The 24,417-nt window shown below is 42.7% G+C and overlaps 2 protein-coding genes across 2 annotated transcripts in view; both read left to right on the forward strand.

The window, feature by feature from the left end:
- Window positions 1-80: 80 nt before the first annotated feature.
- ap5m1 (adaptor related protein complex 5 subunit mu 1) lies at window positions 81-6,946 on the forward strand. The gene is made up of 8 exons (XM_063202366.1): window positions 81-322; window positions 1,141-1,810; window positions 3,062-3,289; window positions 3,796-3,935; window positions 4,032-4,117; window positions 4,678-4,790; window positions 5,308-5,404; window positions 6,436-6,946. Exons 1-8 carry the CDS (start codon window positions 255-257, stop codon window positions 6,516-6,518), a joined length of 1,485 nt encoding a protein of 494 aa, XP_063058436.1. The 5' UTR covers window positions 81-254; the 3' UTR covers window positions 6,519-6,946.
- Window positions 6,947-8,094: 1,148 nt separating this feature from the next.
- The window catches only part of LOC134453365 (protein unc-79 homolog), a 77,643-nt gene continuing 61,320 nt past the window's right edge, over window positions 8,095-24,417 (forward strand). Inside the window, exons 1-9 of the mRNA XM_063204241.1 lie at window positions 8,095-8,116; window positions 13,547-13,667; window positions 17,631-17,844; window positions 17,926-18,037; window positions 20,781-20,951; window positions 21,337-21,432; window positions 22,014-22,069; window positions 23,358-23,487; window positions 23,833-23,897. Of these exons, the coding sequence (XP_063060311.1) occupies window positions 8,095-8,116; window positions 13,547-13,667; window positions 17,631-17,844; window positions 17,926-18,037; window positions 20,781-20,951; window positions 21,337-21,432; window positions 22,014-22,069; window positions 23,358-23,487; window positions 23,833-23,897 (987 nt within the window). The remainder of the gene's footprint in view (window positions 8,117-13,546; window positions 13,668-17,630; window positions 17,845-17,925; window positions 18,038-20,780; window positions 20,952-21,336; window positions 21,433-22,013; window positions 22,070-23,357; window positions 23,488-23,832; window positions 23,898-24,417) is intronic.

A 24,417-nucleotide genomic window follows, 5' to 3' on the forward strand; every position in this document is an offset into this window, starting at 1 on the left:
TTCACTTTGGAGTAACGCCCACGCGGTCTTTTACTTTGGTATAAAATTACTTTTTGATTTGCTTATTGCTGCCATCGCGCTGCTGTCAATTCTGTGCGCTACATTGTATACTATTTTTGATTGAACAACTCATACCTCACAGTATCAGATGTTGTAATTTAACGTAGATGTTGCCAACGACTTGCTATTCTAAATACCATCGCTTACTCAAAGGCCAAACGCAATCCTTTGATTACAATTATTAAACATCCTCAATGAGTTTCAGGGCTATCTGGGTATGGTCACATGAGAAAGGAGAAGCTCTGAAGTTGCGCTTTTCCAGGTAAGCTTGCAGTTAAAAGACCAACAATTGTCTTGTAAGTCTTAAAACAGATAAGAGAAATGTTGATGTTAATTGACAGCCCGTGATATTGATGAAGTATGTCGGGGTGGGTTTAAAGTGTTAAAAAAAAAACCTGGATGCGCTTGGTACTTCCGCCTTTTTCCACTGGCTCATGTGACAGGCAGTGGTTTGTTTACATTTTGCCTCAACGCGTTGATTTGCATTTTGCACGTGTGCATGTAGAATAACCAGACTAGACTGTCACTTAGAGTTCGATCATGAACATGAAGTACTCTGGAAGAGGGGCTGGTTTTAGTGACGTAGAAAGAAGATCTATGCCTACTTTTGCATTATTTCAAAGGTGGCAGGGCATAGCTTACTCAGTATCCAATCATAAGACTACACAAGACAGGTCAAAGGGCAGATGAATGGTTGAGTGAAACACAGTGTCAGTCACACAGAAAGATATTCCTTGCAAATTGTGCGGAAATAGGTAGCCTTTTTGGGTGCTAATCTTGTTCAAGGGCATGCTCAGAGGAAATGCAGTAGTTTATTTCTTTGCATTCATGGCCAAAAAGACAGACAGTTTGGATATACATCTATTTATATGATTGACCCTGCCACAGACGTTTCCATGAGCAATGATACTGTCTTTGCCCTCTGCCTGAGTCATGGAATGTTGTGGAACAAAAATATAGGTGTTCACTATTTCACTCGAAACAGTGACAGACCATTTGAGGGCTCTGCCACCTGTACAGTTAACATCTGTTCTTTTTCTCTGATGCATATTTGCTAATTTTTTCCATTTTTTCCCACAGGAGGTACCCTACCGTAGAGCGTCGAGCCAAGCTCCTCTCCGGCCCCCAGTATGTGGCCGTGCCTGAGGACTGTGCGGTATCGCAGCTCGTCTTCAGCAAGCTGGGGCTGGAGGATCCCGACCGGCTCTACGTGGCCAGCCGCGATGACTGTGTGCTGCATCAAGAGTCCCTGGTGCTGGAACTGAACCCAGATGGCCCAGGCAGAGGCAAGTTGTGGCCCCTGTTGACCATGACCCACGGCAGCCTCATCCTGGCCTGTTTGTGCCAGATGGAGGCCTCTGCCAGCTCCAGCCAGCCTCCCATTTCAAACCAGGCCTCCGTGTGCCAAGCCATCGCGTTCCTATCTGACCTCCAAGCCTTCCTGTTGCCCGGAAGCAAAGCGTCGGATCAGGACACGCTTGCATCACGCCTTGACCAGCTGCCCTCTGTCTTCTCTCACATTTGTCCCCTGGGGACGCCCAATGACACGCCGCGCTCGGCCGCGGTGGTCCCACCGCAGGCGGTGCCCGCCGCGTCGAGCGGCTCTCAGAAGCAGCCCGCCTGGAAGTCTGGGCTGCACAAGGGGAAGTCCACCGTCAGCGTGTCTGTTACAGAGACTGTGAGGTCCATGCAGTACGGCAGTCACGACAAACAAGATCTGTGGGACGTGTATGGAAATGTCATGTGTAAGGTAAGACCTGGTGAAAACAGAGGGCTTTTGATAAAACAAGCCGAGATTACAATGTGTGTGTGTGTAAAAGTAATATTTGGGTTACCACACATAAGCAGTATTTGTTTTGAAAGTAAACTGCTTGGCGTACACCTGCACATTATATCTTTTTGCATTTTGAAGAAGTAGGGTCATTCCACGCCAAATCAACAGGAGCCTGCGCACTTAGGTCTCAAAAAATTCTGAAAATATTACCAAGTGTACCCATGGTACTTAAGAGAAACACTGTAAATTTATTTGAATGTAAGATGTATACTCCCCGTGTTACACCCAATTTTACTGGGGGAGGGGGGTGCCCATTTTGTTCACACTCTTTTTTCTGTCAAAGTTCACATGTTCAGGGAGGAAATTAAAAACGAAAACATCAAATAAGACAAGTCTCCTTGGCATTTTTAAAAAGAAGACTTCATGGAGAATGAAGAAAAAAATAAAATAAAAATCTGTGGACAATCCCACAAGGTGTTCTGGTGCTCTGAAAATGACACCCAAAATGATTTGTCAGACTTGTGAGGTCTTCTGGTCAAACACTGATGGGGTTTCCTTTCTATTTATAGATTTTTATTGGAGTATTTCTACTTGTCTCTACAAGGGGGGAAAATCATCAGGCTTATGCTGGGCACAAATATGTCTTCTGAAGGCCTAAACAGAGCACAGCCAAAAACTCCAGTACAATTTGTATCATCTTTGAGGGAATGCTATGACGATGCAGGATCATACAGACCAAAACTGACAGTTTAGCAACAAACTATTCCTATCTATGTACCAGCATGCCAAATTTGAGCTTCCTACATGGTTTAGTTCTTGAGCTACGGGCTTGTGAACTTTGACAAAAAAAGAGTGTGAACAAAATGGGCACCCCCCTCCCCCAGTGAAATTGGCTGTAACATGGAGAGTATACATCTTACATTCAAATAAAGTAACAGTGTTTCTCTTAAGTACCATGGGTACACTCAGTAATATTTTCAGAATTTTTTGAGACCTAAGTGCGCGGGCTCCTGTTGATTTGGCGTGGAATGACCCTGAATCAACAATGTTCTTTTCAATAAATTTGCTGAAAATTATAACCTGAGTGTCGCCACCTGGGGCTGAGTGAGGAAAGGTTACGTGTGGTACGTGTAACGCAGCCAGATTACGTAATGGTTGACGACGTAACGGTTATGAAAATTATATTTTAATATTGAATATCGTCTCTTTGGCTTTGTATTGTTGCAGTGTGAAGTGGAGGGAGTCCAGCCAAGCATCACGGTCACGTTATCGCTGCCCCCCAATGGCTCCCCGCTGCAAGACATCCTGGCGCACCCCTGTGTCAGCGCCCTGGACACCAGCACCCTCACCTCCAGCAGCATGGACCCAGGGGACGGATCCACCTTTTCAGGCCCCTACAAGTTCCCCTTCTCGCCGCCCCTCGAGCCCTTCAGGCTCTGCAGCTACACCTCCCAGGTACTGTACAGTAGGGCTGGGTGTCGTTCGAGAATCGATCCAATTCCGATTCTGAAGATTGAGAATCGATTCTATTTGATTCAATTCAATTCGATCCGATTCAGTCCGATTCAAGGGTTAGTGTTATGGGGAAATGTAAAAAAAAATATTTTAATTGAAATAAATCAATCTTTGAATGTATGAATCGATCTGCAGTAATTCATATGCAAATCGATTCTGAGTCATAAAATCGATTTTTTTCAACACAGGCCTACTCCAAGGTAATGTAGCTCAAACTCATGTGCACTTACCGTCTTATGTCTTAGGCTACTTATGTTGTAGTCAAGAAGGTTTTACACAGGTAGAATGGTATGAACTTGACTAGTTTTTTTGTTTTGTTTTTTGTACGAAATTGTTTTATTGATGGGGATGGGCCACTGATGGTGTATGTCCAGTGTGGTTCTTCATATCTGTGATCTCATTTCTCTCCATCTTTTTTTTCTGTGTATTTGTATTCTTACTTCAAGGTTCCAGTTCCACCAATCTTAGGAACATATCAGCTGAAGGAGGACAATGGTCAAGTACAGTTGAACGTTCTCTTGAAGCTCCATGAAAGTGTGACAAACTCTTTTGAATACTGTGAAGCCCACCTGCCCTTTTTCAACAGGTAAAATTCATACTAGAAGCAACAATACGTTGGAATACTTGGAATAGATATGTTGGAAAACAAACATGGATTGCCTTTATTGTGTTATTTTCTTAGGTGTCAGATGGGCAGTTTAGATGTGAAGGTGACCTCAGGCCAGCTGGAGGTGTCCAAAGAGAAGAACCTTCTAGTCTGGGTGTTAGGTACGTAAAAGAACCTTCTAGTCTGAATCTTAGGTACTTAAAAGAACCTTCTAGTCTGAGTCTTAGGTACGTAAAAGAACCTTCTAGTCTGGGCCTTAGGTACGTAAAAGAACCTTCTAGACTGGGTCTCAGTTATGTGGATGTGAATTGTAATTTGTGACACTTTTATAAGCACATTTAAGAAGCACAGCTACAGTCCATGCTATAAAATATTGTTACACAGATTATCCTACTGTACCCATGTTCATAATTGCACTTAATTGGTGACACTAAATAAGGATATAATGACTATAATTCAAATTAAGTTCCATGTTTGTGTTACTTGTAAGTTGTGACACATTCATTAAAAACATGTCTATTCGACCCAGCTGTGATTCAATGGGCTGGGCACTCGATCACTACACCGGCGGCGACCCAGGTTTGATTCCGGCCCGAGGTCATTTGCCGACCCTTCCCATACTCCTCTCTCTCCATACTTATTTCCTGTACCTCTGTAACTATCATGTCATAATAAAGCCAAAAAAAGCCCCAAAAACTGTCCTGTTTTATACTTTTTTTAGGACAGAAATTCCCCAGGTCTCGAGAAGTCACCCTTGAAGGAACTATCAATTTCTCTGGTCAGACTGCAGGCCCTACTGATCCCCTCTGCACTGATGCCACAGCTTATGTCAAGGTAGTATGTCATGTTCATCAAGTGTTTTGTTGCATTTTTTAGTTCAGAGGAGTAGATGTGTGCACATCCCACCCGATGGGCCAGGTGCAGGACAATGAGAGTAAATCCAAGTGAACTTTGCACTTCACACTTTGCCTGATGAAGACCTGAAGGTCGAAACGTTGCTCCATTAAATACACAATAGACGAGCAGTGTCGCGGACTTCTCTTTTCACTTGTTGCATTTTTTACCCATCAAGGAAACCAAGTTGAATGTCTGCACACTTTTTGAGCTACATGTCTTATGACGGGCTCGTAAACGTTCACTTGGTGAAAAAAATTAAAAGAAAAAGAAAAACGGGAGCAAGTGTGCAGACATCCCACTCTGCCCACAGCTCCTCAAACCTCCCCATTCGCAATCTGCAAACAAAAGTGATCTTTTCCATCAGGCTATGTTGTTTTCATGCAGTGTTTTGCATTTTTGCCCATCAAACCATTTTCTTTCATATTTTCTCTGTTTGTTTGACTTCTGCTTTCAGCTGTATTTTCGTATTCCTGACCAGACTTTATCAGGGTGTTCAGTGGATCAACATTCTGTGCAGCTCTATTCTTCAACAAAACCTAAAGTTGTTACATGTAAGTTCCCGTATAACACTTGAAAGTATTGGTTCAGATAAATACAAGTAATACTGTACTACCATAGGCCTATACTACAAAGCTGGTTCAGAATAAGTTAAGGTTAAGTTAAGAGGTAAATCATCTAATACAAGAGCTTTTCTTAACAACATGAGGACTCCAGGCTCTCGTATTAGATGATTTACCTCTTAACTTAACCTTAACTTATCCTGAACCAGCTTTGTAGTATAGGCCCATGGTACTTACCAAAGTATTAGTAAAAAAAAATGTTTGCTTGATCCAGTTTTGAGCATGACCTTTCCACCCCTGACAAATCAATTCCAACTCCTAGACGTGCAGAACTCAATTCAAAATCCGTAACACTGGAAATTGGCATTTGGAAAATGAGAAGGAAAGTGTTCCTTCATGTATTCTGCAGTGCACTTGCTGTTGAGGTCTTGTAGTATCAGGTGATGCTGTCATCAATTGGAGCCAATTTTGGTCCCCTAGGGCAGTGTTTCCCAACCAGGGGTACGTGTACCACTAGGGGTACGCGAGCACACTGCAGGGGGTACTTGGAAAAATGAAAAAAATGTATGGAGCATAGTCACATTGGGATATAGAGCATGAGTGAGGGGGTACTCATGGTATGACAAAAAGGCTTAGGGGGTACGCAAGACAAAAAAGGTTGGGAACCACTGCCCTAGGGGAAATTCTTTCTCGGCACTTTATCCCATTTGGACTAGTGAATCACATTGAAGTACACACACTACTCCGTAGCAGTGGGCTGCCAGCTCAGCGGCGCCCAGGGAGCAGTGTTAGGTGCCTTGCTCAAGGGCACTTCAGCCGAGGTCCGGTCGGGCATTGAACCGGGAACCTTTGGGTTGCCAACCCAGTGCTCTAACCACTGAGCCATGGCTGCCCGCTCATGGCTGCCCGCTCATGGCTGCCCGCTCATGGCTGCCCCCCTCATGGCTGCCCCCCTCATGGCTGCGCCCCTCATCATCACTTACTGTTGTTCCTCCTCCTCTGCTCTCCTCTTCCCTCTGCAGCTCGGGATCTGGTGTCTTCAGAGTACTACATCTGGAACTCCACAGGACACACTCCCATGTTGCCTAGCTCTCTCACCATGTAATGTGGTACACTGTACAAATGTCATTTGTAATGGCAAAAGTTACATTAAACAAATATGTCAGGAATAGGTGTGTTTGAAATCGTGTCACCAGCAGTATTGAGCATAATGCTGAAAACTATGATTCTGTTAAAGGATAACTTCTCACACAATACATTGTTCGTTGTCCTTAATCTGTTCTAATTTAAACATGTTTGTTGGCCCTGCCGTGGCCACACGGTAGGGCACTCGTCTACCATGCGGCTGACCCGGGTTCGATTCCCGGCCCGCGTCCTTTGCCGGCCCTTCCCCGTCTCTCTCCCCACTCACTTCCTGTCGCCACCTTCACTGTCCTATCATAAATAAAGTCAAAAAGACCATGTTTGTTTACATAAATTTGCTAATCTACAAATGAAGACAATGTTAATAAAAAACTGTTTTATTACATTGCACTTAGCTGACACTTTCATTTATTCAAAGCGACTTACAACTATTATTTTTCAGGGTATTGGTTACAGTCCCTGGAGCAATGTGGCTCAGGTGCCTTGCTCAAGGGCACTTCAGCCATGGATGGAGATGTAGGAAGAGGTCAGGGGGGATTCGAACCGGCAACACCTAGATTGAAAGACCAATTCTCTAACCACTAGGCCACGTCCACCATTCTCATAGGTCAAAGGAGTAAGGAATTGTATATGCCATGTCCGACAATACTTTGAACGCTTTCCAGGTGTTCATGATGCTTAAATGTCCTGAAAATGCTTTTTGGTTTCCCAGCAAATGACTGTTGGGGCCTTGAATGCTATTATTATAAAACATATTATTACATATTATTAATTTGTCCAATTCAGTACCCAGTTTTGAAAGAAATGCTTTACTGTAACAACATTTTTCTCTAAATTGAACATATCACAAGGAAGTGTGTGTGGAGGGCGGGGATGCAGTTGCTGATAAGTGGTGAGGCCCCTTTGGGGCCCACACAGGTTAGTTTTAACCTGTTAGTAAATTCGTACTGTACAACCGTACATTTTCCTCGTTTATATAGCCTGTTTTTCCTGTGCTATATCTGTCAGTGCCGTTCTTTTATTTTGGATAACTGCAAATATTGCACGGCTTCCGCTTACATGACTTGAATTAATAAATGAAGTTAATTTATTTATTAATTCATTTATTTATTTTTAAAAACTACAAACATGTAAAAGGTGCTTGTTGGGCAACGGGGGTTCAGAATTGCGCATCAGAAGGTCTGCTGCCTGGTGCGTTGACGTGAGGGGCCATTAGTGAGCAGCTACACGTATTGAGGAATATACCATTCTTCTCAGACCCCTGGATGCGCACGAAGGTTACTCGCCGTCACCAGCTGATGAGGATAAAACCATAAATTCATAATAACACCACCACGGTGAAAGCGCAACACCGCGCGCGCTGACTTTTAGCCAAATGAATCACGCGGTGTTTTCATCACCATGGACAGCGGTTTAACCTGCAAATCCTGCTGTGCGTCAAGGCGAACATCACCTTTCCAGAGACGGAGAGGCAAAGATCCGAGTAGAGCTACCCGTGAAAGACACAGCGTTTGGGAGACGCTGGTGTAGGCTACAAAATGTCTACGAAGGCAGAGCAATGTAAGTTGAATGGATTGACTATTAACTGGCACAATATTAGCTTTCTACATGCTGTCACCGTCAGAGCAGCTGCAAAACCTGTGGAAAAGCGAGCCTGCGGCTGCTTGGTGACATGCACGTTTGCTGAAAGATCAGGAAAACGTAATTGCTGTAAGGCATGTTCAGTATTAACAGTTGGTGCGTTTCAATGTACGCTGTCAAGGTCGAATCATATTTATTATCTGATCAATATTCGTATTCTGACGTATGGCGACCATCGGCCTCCGTAGTAGCCTAATAAAATCTCCTGAACTCTGCATTTGGCTAACAGGTGGAAATACAGATTATTATTTTTATTTGAAAACATCCTCGAGGGACGACACATTGATATTTCAGTCAGGCTGGGGTATGTTGAATGCTAAGTAACACTGTGCTGACTAAAACAGTGCTCAGGTAATATCTGTCGAAACGCGATGTGGTCTTAGAAAACAATCAAATCATAGCTGAGGCCCAGCCTAGTAAAATAATCGGCTGCAACTGGGTGACATAGCCGACAAAATCATGGGCAACACTGCCTGCTGTTTGGTCTCTATTTGCACCTGCTTGTGTTTGTCCTCTGGGTTGGCCGTGATTTAATTAAATCCATGATGGCCATGGGCCCATGGTGAAAAAAAACAATAGGCCTAACGAGGCAGATGTTCAGATAACATGCTCTATATATGAACCAGTCGTCAAGGCAGCCTTTATCAACAACAAATCAGACAACCACCTGACTTTGATTATACAGTAGCTACTCACCCACATTTACAAGATAGGTGTTCTTAGCCTGCCATGGATTGAGTCACTATTTGACCTAGGGGGCGCTGCAGGCCATAGTAGGTCCACAGGTAAGGTTCAAATCCCTGTGGCTTTAAAGGTGCAGTGTGTAATATTTTTAGTTTTATTTATTTCCAGAATGCATGCTGCCCATTCAGAAATGTTACCTTTTCCAAAAAAATACAGTACTTACTACCACCATCAAAGTCAAAATATTCATTATGACTGAAAAAATGCAATGTATGGGAGCGTGAAGAGTTTCACTACAACTACAGCAGATAATATGGCTGCAGAGCCTTTGGCCAGAGCTTCTAACCCAGGGGTTCCCAACCTTTTCCAACTTTGGGCCCACTTGAAATGTTCACAAATGTTCGGGGCCCACCTCTGACCCAATAAACAATAAAACTCAAATTAATCAACAGCAAAGCACACTAAAATATTAATTTGATTTTTAGAAAATGGTTTCAAGGCCCACTTGGAATACCTTTAGGGCCCACCCGTGGGCCCCAGCCCACAGTTTGAGAATCACTGTTCTAACCTATTGTTTCTCCAGGTTGATTATCCCTGTGCCTTATTCACTGTGGGTCTCTCTGGACGAACATATCTATCAATGTAACAAAAAGAGAAAAGGGAATGCTTCACTGGGTCCTGTATCCAGTTAATAAAAAAGGTGCTCATGAAAAAGAACTTGGGCGTCCACACTTCCATGAAAAGATAAAAAACACTATTTGAGGCACTCCTTGCTAAAGTTAAAAAGCCTTTATTAAATACTGGCTACATGCCTACATGCATATCTATCAATGTGTTTGAAACAACTTGTCGAGGACGAAATAAATAAGGACGAAATAAACATATTATGGATTTCAACATGGTTGTTGTCAGTCATGACCCTATGACCCCCGGGGCAACAGCACCTCTCCTTTGCTATCGACTGTTGGTTCTGCACTTTGAACTCAGCAAGTTGTCGTTTGGGAATGTCATCCAAACCGTATAGCGTAACCGGGCAAATACACCGGCCGCGACAAGAGCGAGGAGAGCGATGGAAGTAATTGACTTTGTTTTGAGTCGCGCGACAAAAGCGATTCTGGAGACTAGAGGTGATTTGCGCGACGAGAGCGTCAGTTTGTCGTTGAACTCCTGGGAATGTTATGCAAATGAGCTATGACGCGGTTCAGCGACAAGGCGCGACAGCCAATGACTGTATAGAGGTCAGTGACCACAGCCAATGGGAATGTTTGAATGCTTGCGTTCTGCTTGTAACGGACATACTCTAGTCGCTTCAATCGCTCGTATCGCTTGCTGCTGCACAGAGGCGATTCTCTGTCGCTTTAATCACGTCTCTGCCGGTGTATTTGCCCGCTCAGGGTTTATGTTAACAGTCAATGAATTGACCTGCAGTTTAGAGATTTGAATCACCTGAGTCAGTGGTTCTCAACCTTATTTTAACCAAATCCCCGTTGACCACATCACAAGCCTGCCAACACCTCCCTTAGTATTGAAAAATAAAATAGACTAATGCACCCCAATGGGAACTAAGCCCTTCCCCCACTCATCTGTATCTTTCTGAATGCCCCCCTAGGGCTCCCCAACACCCCCTGGGGGGCTGTAGCACCCCTGTTGAGAAACACCAACCTGAGTGAATGGGGCCCAGATGAAATGAAGAGCTGTGACTAGTACACCACTCTGTCGACTATACAAATATTTAGAAAAAACACCCCTTTACCTCATCATAAGCCTCCCCACCCCGCCGACCTAAACATAAGACTATGGAACTGAGGTGTTCCTGTGCAGTGCGCAGGCAGCCTTTATCAACAACAAATCAGACAACCACCTGACTTTGATTATACAGTAGCTACTTACCCACATTTACACGATAGGTGTTCTTAGCCTGCCATGGATTGAGTCACTATTTGACCTAGGGGGCGCTGCAGGCTATAGTAGGGCCACAGGTAAGGTTCAAATCCCTGTGGCTTTAAAGGTGCAGTGTAGTGTGTAATATTGTTAGTTGTTTATTTCCAGAATGCATGCTGCCCATTCAGAAATGTTACCTTTTCCAAAAAAATACAGTACTACCACCATCAAATTCAAAATATTCATTATGACTGAAAAAATGCAATGTAGGCTATGGGAGCGTGAAGAGTTACACTACAGCAGCTAATATGGCTGCAGAGCCTTTGGCCAGAGCGTCTAACCTAATGTTTCTCCAGGTTCATAATCCCTGTGCCTTACTCACTATAGGTCTCTCTGGACAAACATATCTATCAATGTAATGTGTTTGAAACAAATTGTCTGCTACTTTGGCAGGACAAAATAAACATATTATGGATTTCAACATGGTTGTTGTCAGTCATGACCCTATGACCCCCGGGGCAACAGCACCTCTCCTTTGCTATCGACTGTTGGTTCCGCACTTTGAACTCAGCAAGTTGTCGTTTGGGAATGACATCCGAACCGTATAGCGTAACCGGGCAAATACACCGGCCGCGACAAGAGCGACGCGAGCGACGGAAGTAATTGACTTTGTATTGAGTCGCGCGACAAAAGCGATTCTGGAGACAAGAGGTGATTCGCGCGACGAGAGCGTCAGTTTGTCGTTGAACTCTTGGGAATGTTATGCAAATGAGCTATGACGCTGTTCAGCGACAAGGCGCGACAGCCAATGACTGTATAAAGGTCAGTGACCACAGCCAATGGGAATGTTTGAATGCTTGGGTTCTGCTTGTAACGGACATACTCTAGTCGCTTTAATCGCTCGTATCGCTTGCTGCTGCACAGAAGCGATTCTCTGTCGCTTTAATCACGTCTCTGCCGGTGTATTTGCCCGGTCAGGGTTTATGTTAACAGTCAATGAATTGACCTGCAGTTTAGAGATTTGAATCACCTGAGTCAGTGGTTCTCAACCTTATTTTAACCAAATCCCCGTTGACCACATCACAAGCCTGCCAACGCCTCCCTTAGTATTGAAGAATAAAATAGACTAATGCACCCCAATGGGAACTAAGCCCTTCCCCCACTCATCTGTATCTTTCTGAATGCCCCCCTAGGGCTCCCCAACACCCCCTGGGGGGCTGTAGCACCCCTGTTGAGAAACACCAACCTGAGTGAATGGGGCCCAGATGAAATGAAGAGCTGTGACTAGTACACCACTCTGTCGACTATACAAATATTCAGAAAAACACCCCTTTACCTCATCATAAGCCTCCCCCCCGCCGACCTAAACATAAGACTATGGAACTGAGGTGTTGCTGTGCAGTGCGCCGCTCGAGGCTCGGACTCGCCACCTCCTAGTTAACGCTCCAATTGTACAAGGCTTCGGGAGGGAGGTTTTCTAATGTTCCAATTGGAGCCAATTTTGGTCCCCTAGAGCAGTGGTTCCCAACCTTTTTCTTCAGGGACCCATGTTTTTACTATTGTAAGCTTTGGTGACCCAGCGCCCGCATGAGAGGAAGTCACTTGATACGCTCGGTCTCCTCCGAAAACTCATTTTAGTCATCATTTTATTCCTCAATTCGTCTTTGTTCAAAAACAGAATAAATGTTTAATGTAGCACTTAAATTTTGTTGCTTCTATGCATTTGTCATTTATTCAACATGGGCTACATATGGAATTAAAATGAAACCCCTTAAAACTCAAGAGGGCTTCGCGACCCCCCGTGGATCTTTGGCGACCCATAGGTTGGGTCCCGACCCATAGGTTGGGAACCACTGCCCTAGAGGGCAATTCTTTCTCTGCACTTTATCCCATTTGGACTAGTGAATCACATAGAAGTACACACACTAGTCCGTAGCAGTGGGCTGCCTGCTGAGTGGCGCCCACTGCCCCCACTAACACACCACACTATGCTAGGTGGCATCCGAAACACTCCTCCCGCCTAAACCTAAACCTCACTCCCATCCAGGTCACGACAACAGTGTAACTCAGGTCTTCCTGCGCAGTACGCCACTCATGGCTCGAACCCGCCACCTCCTAGTCAACACTGAAATTCGGGTATGGGAGGCAAGGCACGATACCGCCAGAGAGAGTAGAGAGAGAGAGGTTCCATTGGCCCATTGTTTCCGGGTTCTATTATTGCAAGGGGGAGGTGGGTGAAATCCCCCTTTGGCAGACCTAGGCAGACCTAAGGACTGTTCTATTCAATGCTAGGAGTATTATGACACGGCCCTTTAGGCAGACCGGAACCTGGTCACGTTAGGTGCCCATAGAAACCTATTATGTTGGCATATCTCTATACTTAAAAATTCTCTGATACCGCTAAGCTAAAAGACCAGTGCGATAGCTCGACACAACCGATACTGTATGAGGCTTTGGGAGGGAGGTTTACTAATGTTCCACGCCAGCCTCTGCTAGTTGGACTCCGTTACACCTAATAACACCCCCTTTAGTATATGTAGAAATAAAATAGACTAGTGCTCCCCAATTGCAACTAAGCACAGCCCCCTCTCAGCTGTCTCCTTCTCAAAGCCCCCCGAGGGCTCCCTAACATCCCCCCTGGGGGGCTGTATAGCCCCTGTTGAGAAACGCTAATCTACCATCTACTTTATTGTATTGTTGCATTTGATATTATATAATATTTACATGTTATCCTCCAGTGTCACCCACCATGCTCCGTTTTATTCCTCTCTGTTTCACATGTAGTTGCCGCCAAGGTGCGGGTCTTGCAGGAGTATCACAACCGTGTGCTGCATAACCTGTACCCTGTGCCCTCCGGAACAGACATTGCTAACACACTGAAATACTTTTCCCAGACTCTGCTCAGGTAAGTACCCCTATGCAGGGCAAGTGGCCATGGGCCTATACTGAGAAGCTGGAGTTAAGGAGTAAACCAGGTTAAGCTTTGAGGTAAATCATCTAATAAAAGAGCCTGGAGTCCTCAAATGAGGTAAATCCTCTAATAGAAGAGTCTGAAGGTCACAAATGTGGACTTCTGGGCTCTTCTATTAGATGATTTATCTCTTATTAACTAAGCTGGTTTACTCTTGAGGCAGCTTCTTAGTATACACCCCTGTGGACTATACACATGCACGTCCCCTAAGGAGCACATGGATGAGGAAGGCGTAGTCTGTAGGCTATTAGAGTAGCATCTTAGCATGACATGTAAAACATATGTTCAGTCTTGCCGACGTGGAATTAATTATACAAAATAAAGAAAACAGGACGGCACTCCCAAGTTGTGTACTTTCGGGTAATAAAAGTACGCAACTTGAGAGTGCTGTCCTGTTCTCTTTATTTTGTGTATTTCTTAAGGAATGAGCAGCACCCAGTTGCTTTTTACTTTGGTTGAGTTGAGCGCGTTATATCACTTAGTGTGTAATTATTAATTATGAAATAGAACTAATGAATGTCATGGCATGAGAATTACATACAGTAAATGTAGAGATGTATTCTGTACTACTAGATGCATGAATGAATCCACCAATGGAGCTATTTAGGAAACTTCTTATTTAGAATATACAGTATATAATTACAATAAGATTGAATAGTTAATGTGGAACTGTGGCAACCTGTGACAAATGTGTCCTGCTCCATCATCCACTTTTGTTTGACGATGTGAGACCATTTCGAAACCATTTATATCAGTCCAAAATATGCTGTGTTGGCTCCATCCTGTTGCCCATTACGTAACGCTCATTCATACTCCAAGATGACCTCGAATATATGAATGACCTTGAATATATGACCTTGAATAAATCCAGATAATTATGCGATTTCTGAGAATTGTATGCTAGAGAACTGAATTAAGTGGTGGCAATCAAGGAGTGCTTTTACTGTACGTAGATTACAATGTCACATAATGACAGTATTGACATAGGGTATGGACAGTGTCAGTACGCTTTACTTTTAGATGATACGTGTCAATCAGCCATGGTTACACTATAATCACACAGATTGTTTTTAATGAGGATTGTTTGTGTTTTTGGGTACTCCCTCCAATAGGTTACATTGTGAAGTGTATCACTTCTATGGTTCCTAGATAACTGTTACAGACATCACCATCTCCATCTCCAAAGCCCAAAGCATCTTATATAAGCATTAGATATCCACTGTGTTAAAATGACAACCTGATTACATGACTTAACATATGACCTTGACCTTGACCTAAGTTTGTGTTGTAGCAAAATATGTTCTTATTTAGTAGTAGGCTGCTACAAAACAAAGTGTTTGAAAGCAAACTGTTTAGTTGAACTAATACAGTAGATTAGTTCTGGAAGTCATCCACCCTTTCCCCAGATTTCATTCACAAGGTAACTGACACTTTTTGGTGAAAATAATGAACAAAATTACAAATACTTTATCAATGTGTTTGACTCTGCATCGACAAAATACGTAGTTTTGTAGTGACGTCAATAGATTCTGCATCCCCAAAGATAACAAAGACAAAAAGAAGATGTCACAGCTCAACTGTGATTCATGAAACACACTTAGTTTTTGCCTGTTAAAGCAGGGAAAACTAAAATAGTTTCATGCGGTAGATTTTTCAAAGTAGCCCTACCTTACCTCCATGACCACGTTGTGTGCTACTGACATCATCATAGTCAGTCCTGTCGCATAACAAGAACGACGTTATTTTAACAGCTTATTATAGTTTTATACTTAGCATCAGGACTGCTGGAAAAAGTATGTCGCTAAAAATGCCAGGAGTGCAGAATATGGTCATTAAAGCAAGAGCGGGCTGATTTGAAAAATCTTAAAATCTAACATATTTGTGTCGACTTTTTTGTTTAAGTTATTTGTCTGCACCAAACTACACCTGTAGAAAACCGTCTAGATAAGTCCCATCTTCAAACAGCATGACCTCTGAGACAGCCAGCTCATACACAATATAATGATGACCCCCATGCTATAATGCTATTTTGTTTTGTTTGTCTTCAAATTAACAACATGCTGGACATATAGTTTCATAATCACTTCAAATTTGCCACTATATAGGATGAATACACCACTGTCTGGGTTGCGTTTCCCAAAAACATTTAAGTAGTCTTGTACCTAAGCCAAAGTACGACTTAAGAATGAGCTTCTGCCTAGGAACTATTTAGTTAATATGATACTGAAAGTTTATACACAGAATAATTTTCCTCACACATGCAGATAAAATGCCGGCACATGGTGCACGTGTGAGAAAAAAAGAAGTATGTCTAACATTTTAGTGATGTGTGACCTATTCCTCATATGTTGCTGAGGGGGCACTTCATACTAAAGTAACTTAAGTAAATTCACACTTCAAAGTAAATATAGACTTGTGTATTACTTGAAGGTTTTTGGGAAATGCCGATCTAGTCATTAAGTGCTGCACATGTTGCTTGATTGAGGCGCTATATTAGACTACCCTTTAGCTAATAATGCACACCACAAAGGGCATCATCACACGCCAATTCATGGGAAATAATGTCACTCAGGTGAACAGACAGTGCTGTAACTGAAGTGAGTGGTTTAGGATGCAAATGTACATTGCGATACATGCTTTTTTAAAGTCTAGTTTAATGACAATTTTGGTGTGTGTAGCCAAGTGATTGTTGATCTTTGACCTGATATTTTGAAGATATATTGAAGATATTTTTGTGGTTGATGAATTTTGATGAATGGCTAGAAGAAAAAAGCATTACACATGACATGCCCATTCCCCATTGGTCCCCATTAGTCCATAATGTTACCAGTCATCATGTGTAAAGAATATTCTTTATCCATTACTTCCCATACTTACTCCCCATACTTACTCCCCATACTTACTCCCCTACCTCCACGTACATAGTGTACCTACCGTACCTACCACACCTGTACCTCAACCCTAAGCTAAATACACGCACACACACACACACACACGCACACACGCATACACACATACACAGTGTAGATCTTGCATCCATATGCCTGTTGGATTATCATGACCTCTTCCAACCCCCCTCCTGTAATGATACTGTAAAGAGTCAGTATCATGATAATATGTATTTATTTACACATTTTGGTTTACTGTGGAATAAACATGTGTTGTGATCAGGGAGCATTATTATGTTTTCTTTTTTTCCGTCAGACCCCTTTACATACATGTTTATTACTGGCTAATGCATGTTTCAGAAGTGCCACCTCTGTATTTTCCCACAAGATTCGGTGTGACGACGACAACAACAACAGTCATCACCGTGATTTGTCGTGTAGAAATCTGCTCGCCCTCTCATTCGACCTTTGAGAATGGTGGCTACTAATTTGACCTTGACCTTGACCTTCATGGGGCTTGGCATGGGGCTGTTTTGTCCTGGAGAAGTATAGGGCTGTCACTGAAAACATGCTCTTTTTTATATTTTTGCTCCTTGTCTCCAGATACGCATAAGATGCAGTGCTCCCTCAGTTAAGTTGCAAAAAAAAAAAAAAAAAATCTTCTGTATTTTGGGAGTATTCTCCCCTGTTTTAGGCAAGTGACAAAAGTGACTATCTCGCAAATTGCTTTGAAAAAGAAAGTCAAATGAGACGCTAAAACAAAACAAAAGGAATTGGAAATCCTGACCTGCACCAAGACACTGCATCCTATGTGGGGTTTATATCTGGGCGTAGTTTTTTTCTACTTACACTGTCTCTGTAGTGCCATTTCAATGTAATGTGCTGTTTCTTTGTGTCTTTGTTGTCTCTCCCCCCCCTCCTCTCCCCCCCTCCTCCTCCTCCTCCTCCACCCACCCACCCTTCCCTCCCTCCCTCCCTCCTTCTCCCCTCCTCCCTGCCCCCGTAACAGCATCCTGTCCTGCACAGTAAGGGGAAAGGAGCCGGACAATCCTTCCAATTTGGCCCTGCCCATGACCATGTGTCTTTTTCCTGTGCCATTCCCACTCACCCCATCTTTACGACCACCAGTCAGTACCATCACCCCTACAGTTACTCGCTCCCTCCTTTGCAGCGTTCTGAGGGACGCGCCGACGGAGCGCGCCATTGGTGGTGGTGGTGGTGGCGCTGGCGGCATCGGTGGTGCAGGAGGGGGCTCGGCGTTGGGCTTGGGGCTGGGGCTGGGGCTGAGCCCGCCACCCGCCCAGCAGAGCCGTGACGCACAGCTCTCTGAGTACCCCTCTCTGGACTATCAGGCCCTGTACGCCACCCTGGTCACCTTGCTAGACCTCGTGCCCCTGCTGCAGCACGGGCAGCATGGTGAGTCAGTCGCTCCCTCCGCTCCGCCCGCCTCGCGAAACCAAAAATGACAGAAACCATATATTGCCATATACATACAGTAGGCTCGTAAAAATAACAAAAACAAAACTAGAAATGCACTCAGAAAGCGCAGATCTCCGCCAAGTAAACTGTTTGATAGAACATCTGGCTGTGTCACGCCGTCATTTTTTTCAAGTCTCTCTACCTTGTTTTTGTGGAGTTAGAAGCTGGAATGTGAAATATTGTCCTAGAATCTTTTAAAACCGTCCTGGATCCGATTCGTGATTCGGATCACCACCAAAATTAAAACACCTGTTCCTTTTGTCATTTCCAACAACAAAGTTTCATCAAAATCAGTTCATAACATTTTGAGTTATCCTGCTGACAAACAAACGAACAAACGAACGAACAAACAGACAGACAGACAAACAAACGCAAACACTCCTTGGCGGAAGTAAAAATCCCTTGGAAACAATGCTTTGAAGATATCCAAGGCACTCATCGTCTTGCTAAAAAGCTTTTAATTAAACTAAGCTAGTTCATAGTTGGGCACATTATAATTGCAATCTATTATCTAATTGCCAACATGTTTTGGCCTGCAATGGCCTTAATCAGGGCTAAAACAAAAATACTGACATTAAAGTAATACTAAGTAGTTTTTTTCCCTTTTTTTGCCTGCACTACCGATGGGATACAGGATTGTCTTCTACCTTTCAGCTTGAACTGAACATGAACTGTAGAAATGGCTTGCTCGTTCAAACTTGCTAGTGTGGTTGTAGCCAGTGACCTTCAGAGGTGTCTTTCAAAGTGTTACAAGCTGATGAACCAAGGAGGCAGGGGTGGGCAAAGATACAGTGAAATGTATTTCCAAATACTATACAAATAATATACAAAATAAACAACAGCAACTGTATCAAGAACCGTATCAAAATGCTGTATTTTATATTATTTACAAAATACAAAAAAAACCACAACAAAAAACATTGTACACCATCACAACTTATTTTTCAAACAGTTTTGCATTCAAACGCCAGCAATGGGGCCGCTTTATAAGGCCTGCAAATGAGAACAACCTCTGAACTGGTGCAAAGGATGGACTGCATTATTGTGCCTAACAAAAAACATAAGGGGATACTGCTACAGGAAATGAAGCGCTTTGTTGCAAAACGGCGTATCCACCATTTATGCATTTTTAGCATTCTAATAATGGAAATGACTAGACACTAAAGGGCTTAAAGCGCTCAGGAGACTTTGCAGGGTAATATTACTCAGGTGCTCATCTGTACCGGGTGAAGTGTAGGTCCAAAAAAGGAAGGAAAAAGCAGAGGCACTCTGAGATTTGAGAAAAATATTAAAAAGCCTTTAATTTAACATGGCAAATTCAGTTTAAAAGCACATGGGCCTACGCGTTGCTGAATATTGCCGCAACGCGTAGGCCCATGTGCTTTTAAACTGAATTTGCCATGTTAAATTGAAGGATTTTTTATATTTTTCTCAAATCTCAGAGTGCCTCTGCTTTTTCCTTCCTTTAATGGAAATGACTATTCAGAAGTTCCATCATCGATGTGTGAGTTCTAACCATTCAAATATTTTGAGAACATACTTTTAAACCTAAGTAAAATGCATTTTGCAATGCAATGTAATGCAATGCCCAATACAAAAATGGCAATGGTCCAAAATGGATATAGGCCTTTTTTTTTTTTTTTGCAATGAAGCTGTTCAAATTCAGATTTCAAAATGTCTTTTAATTGGATGTCAATACTGCCCATCCCTGCACGGAGCTTTGCTACAACTATTTTCTACCAAACTTTGTGTTAATGATGAATTTTGCATCATGAAATAAAGAGAGAAATTATATATTATTCACTTATCGCAAGAACATTTTAACTTTTTTTAACCTCATAATATGTTTTGTTACAAATGCTTTTGTTCATTTGTTTGGTAACACTTCACTTGACACCGGCATCATGCGTATGACATAACGGTGTCATAACACAGTGTTGCAACACAGTCATGGATGTGTCATAAACATTGTCTATGTTGAACTTCGGCTTTTTTTCGCACACCTCAGCTGGCAGGTGCGTCGGAGATGGCACCATGGGTCACTCAGCAATAGTTCAAAAAAACTCCCGCACACTGACCATTTCGCTGTTCTTTCTTTAATAAACGACGTTTCGGGTTTTACCCCTTCTTCAGACGTCACGTCTGAAGAAGGGGTAAAACCCGAAACGTCACGCAAAAATAAATTTTGGGAGCAAAAGAAATCCTGGTCGTCAGCGGACTTTTTCTCACTATCATCAAGTCACTTGTGGTCCTGCTCCCAGGTCAGACGTTCCTGTGGATGTGCGAGCTTTCCATCATTACATAAACATTGTCTACTGTATGTCATAAACATTTTGCATTAATTGACATTTGGCCATTTTTCCTCTCTGATTTGGCTGTAGTAAAGACAGCCCAACCAATGTCAACTTTTCATGACCATAAAACGTTTATGACATTGACATCATGTTTATGACTCGTCCATGAGTGTGTCGTGACACTGTTTCAACACTGCTATGAAACTGTCATGTCAAGTGCGTATGACGCCGGCATCGAGTGAAGTGCTACCGTTTGATTTTTTTGTTTTAATATTTTGATATATTTATTATTATTGTCTTGTTTTCTCTCCCCTCCCCTTTCTTTGTTTCTTTTCTTTTTCCACCTCTACTCTTTCGACTCCTCCTCCTTTCTCCTCTGCCTGTAGACCTAGGCCTGGCCATATTTTACACCACCACCTGTCTCCTCCCTTTTCTCAGTGATGACATTCTCAGTACTTTGCCCTTCACTATGATCTCCACACTAGCCACTTTCCCTCCCTTCCTGCACAAAGACATCATTGAGTATCTCAGCACCTCCTTCCTCCCCATGGCCATATGTAAGTTGATTTATTCTACTCTTAATAAAATCATGTGCTGTGTTTAGCATTTTTTTGGACCTGTAAGCTTGCTGCTATTGCACTACCAGCAGCATAATTCAGGATACATCAGTGTTGTGTTTACCATGAAACAGGTAACATTGTCAACCTTCAGGATAGAACAAAGTTGTTAGACTAGATATTGATTGCTTACATACTTATAAATGCTTATAAACGTTTTATGAATAAATATATATTTACCCAAACTGTAATATTATGTTACTATGTTAGGTAATGTAAGTCTGAAGATTTTCAAAGCTATATAGTGGTAATATATCCATGTACTGTACATGTGTAGCCACATATATAGCAATATTTAAATTTTTGCCAACTGTATGTTTTGCAGTAGGTTCCACCCGAAGAGAAGGAGGCGTGCCTACCTATGTGAATCTGTCTGCTTGCTCCATGCTCATGATCGCTATGCAATACACCTCCAATCCAGGTACACAACATACCCAGCCTGCCCTGGACCCACCAATACATACTTCCTGTGATGCTCAATGCAGTTTCCCAACCTACTGCTCTGTAGTCAGTCGGACCAAGCTAGCTGTCTCAGCCATTTTAGGAGGGTTGAAAGGTAGCCAATGAAAAACATTACAGTTCAGGGACAAAATGTCAATATGGGTTGTGTCTGAAATTGTCCACTGACCACTGCTGCCTCCATCATCATTATGAATAGATTGAAAACCAACAGTATTTCACTGCCATCTGGGATGTTGCAGTAGCATACAGTATCTACATTGTTTGAATAAAGTATACAGTGGTCCTCAAAGGCGATTCTAGGGTCAGGTGGTGCCCCAAACTAAAATGCAAAATAATGAACATTTGAACCAAAATCGCCACTACTGTGGTAAAGTGTGGGCTGTTATCCGCTATCTAGGGGCTTGGGGGCCCCAGGCGGCTGCCTGCCTTGCCTGGTGGCAAGATGCGCCTCTGGTGGTCCTACAATTTCCATGTATTGCACAACAATACAGGTGTTGGTTGTGGCAGATGTGAATAACAAAGTATGTGTGTTGTTTGCAGTTTATCATTGTCAGCTGCTGGAGTGTCTTATGAAGCACAAACAGGAAGTGTGGAAGGTAATCAGCTACCCAGACATACTATACCCAGAGACACACTCGTTATGATATACCCAAAGACACAGTCGTTATGATATACCCAAAGACACACTCGTTATGATATACCCAGAGACACACTCGTTATGATATACCCAGAGACACACTCGTTATGATATACCCAGAGACACACTCGTTATGATATACCTAGACACACACCCTATACTTACTGATGTCATTATATACCCAGAGACAAACCCTACTTACTGATGTTCTCATATACCCAGAGACACACTCTACTTACTGATGTTCTCATATAAATATGGACATACTCCACTTACTAATGTTATCATAAATATGGAGTAATACAAATGTTGTGTCATCGCGGTCCAGCAGAAATGTTGTATTTCCACTATTTTTTATTATGTTATATTCCTTTATTTTTATTCATTATGAAGTTCATAAAATATAAATCAGTTCTACTGGTCAGTCTCCATCGGTATGTATATATGATACATTATTTAATAACCAACTTTAATGTTGAAATGCTTATTCATGTAGAAAATGGTGATGTATAAATTAATAAGTTAAAAAAAGTGAAAAGAGGTTTTTGTCAGACAGCAACGATATATTCTTCCACATAACCACCATGTTAAGGTCTAAGGCGGGCTGCACATTGGTTCGAACAGCACTGCGGAGCACTTTCGCTTCCGACATAATTCGGATCCCAAAACTCAATTTCACACGAACATCGCATTAATAGTCAATGGGCGGCGCCGACAAAATAGAACTTGTCTCTAATCGCTATCCGACATCTGCGAATGTCCGCGGACATCGGTGCTAGATTGTGGGGTTCAATTGAAAACAATGGAATTGAACTTTTGGGGAGCAGTGCTCAGCACCTTGTCGGAGCCGGTGTGCGGAAGCCCAACATAGATCATTGCAGAAACTGTAACTCCACAGACCATTTCCAAAACCTCTCAATGCACACAGTGAACTTTACACATAGACAAGCATCTGATTTAAACACATTACACGGCACTATGTGTATTTTATAACTACTGTATATGGTCAATAGTTGCAAGAGCTTGTTCATTACGCTACACTCTAAGAAATATCCTGTAAAAATTACAGTAAAGTACAGGCAGCACGGTTGCCAGAACTTTACTGTATTACAATTTAAGGCACAGTACTGTAATACAATATATTGCAGTTTACTCTAAGCTTGGGTTACTGTAAGAACAATACACTGTACCTTTCTGTATTCCCTGAATTACCTATGACTGGTGACTCGTGTGTTGCGGTTCCGTAGGACCTCCTGTATGTCATCTCGTATGGACCATCCCAAGTGAAACCTCCTGCTGTGCAGATGCTCTTCCACTATTGGCCCAATCTAAAGCCTCCAGGGGCCATCAGCGAATACAGAGGACTGCAGTACACAGGCATATATCTATCCAACCTTTTCTTTCTGCATGTTTGTGTTATTATTCACTGCAACTAATTTTATGAACTGAACTAGTTTACAAATAACTGTTGTATTTAATTTTAATTGTTTTTACTCTAGTTTAGATTGTTTAGACTCGATAGCCCATATTGTGTTTTGTGTATCTTTAATGTGCGTTTACATGTGGATTGTGGAGAAGTGTCATGCAAGACCAGTTTCTGTGCAGACAGACAGTAAAAGTTTATCCTATCTTATCTTATCTTATACCTCAAACATCACTTGTTAATTAAAACCTCTGTTGTTTATACTAATATTATCTTCTTAATCCAATATTTCCACACAGCCTGGAACCCTATCCATTGTCAGCACATTGAGTGCCATAACGCCATCAACAAGCCTGCAGTGAAGGTATGGGCCTCGGCTACTCTACATCTACACTCCACTACAGTATGTTATGACAGGCTGCTCTTGTCTTTGTGTTGACCACAGATTAGCCACGAATGTAATCATCTTCTCCTGCAAATTACAGTAATGTACGGTATATATACTGTTCTATAATACAAACTATGTTGTAATATACCGTAAACTAATACTGTACTGAAAGTGAAAGCCCAACTGGGAAACTTCAATTCCCATTGTCATTGTGACACACACTAATCTGGTTCTCACGTAGATGGATATTCATCCTCATTCAGCTCACGAAGTGTAACGAAGATGCACGAAGCACTAGGGGTCTACGCGACAGCCAGGCTAGACACACACTGCACACAACAAAATTGCATTTATGCCTCACCCGTGGCGGGACGGTACCATGATCAGGTTACCTCAGTCATTGAGGAGGATTGGGGAGAGCACTGATTAATTACTCCCCCCACCAACCTGGCAGGTTTGGAGTCGAACCGGCAACCTTTGGGCTACCCTAACCGCT

This window comes from Engraulis encrasicolus, chromosome 7 (assembly GCF_034702125.1).
Source record: "Engraulis encrasicolus isolate BLACKSEA-1 chromosome 7, IST_EnEncr_1.0, whole genome shotgun sequence".
Classification (NCBI taxonomy): domain Eukaryota; kingdom Metazoa; phylum Chordata; class Actinopteri; order Clupeiformes; family Engraulidae; genus Engraulis; species Engraulis encrasicolus.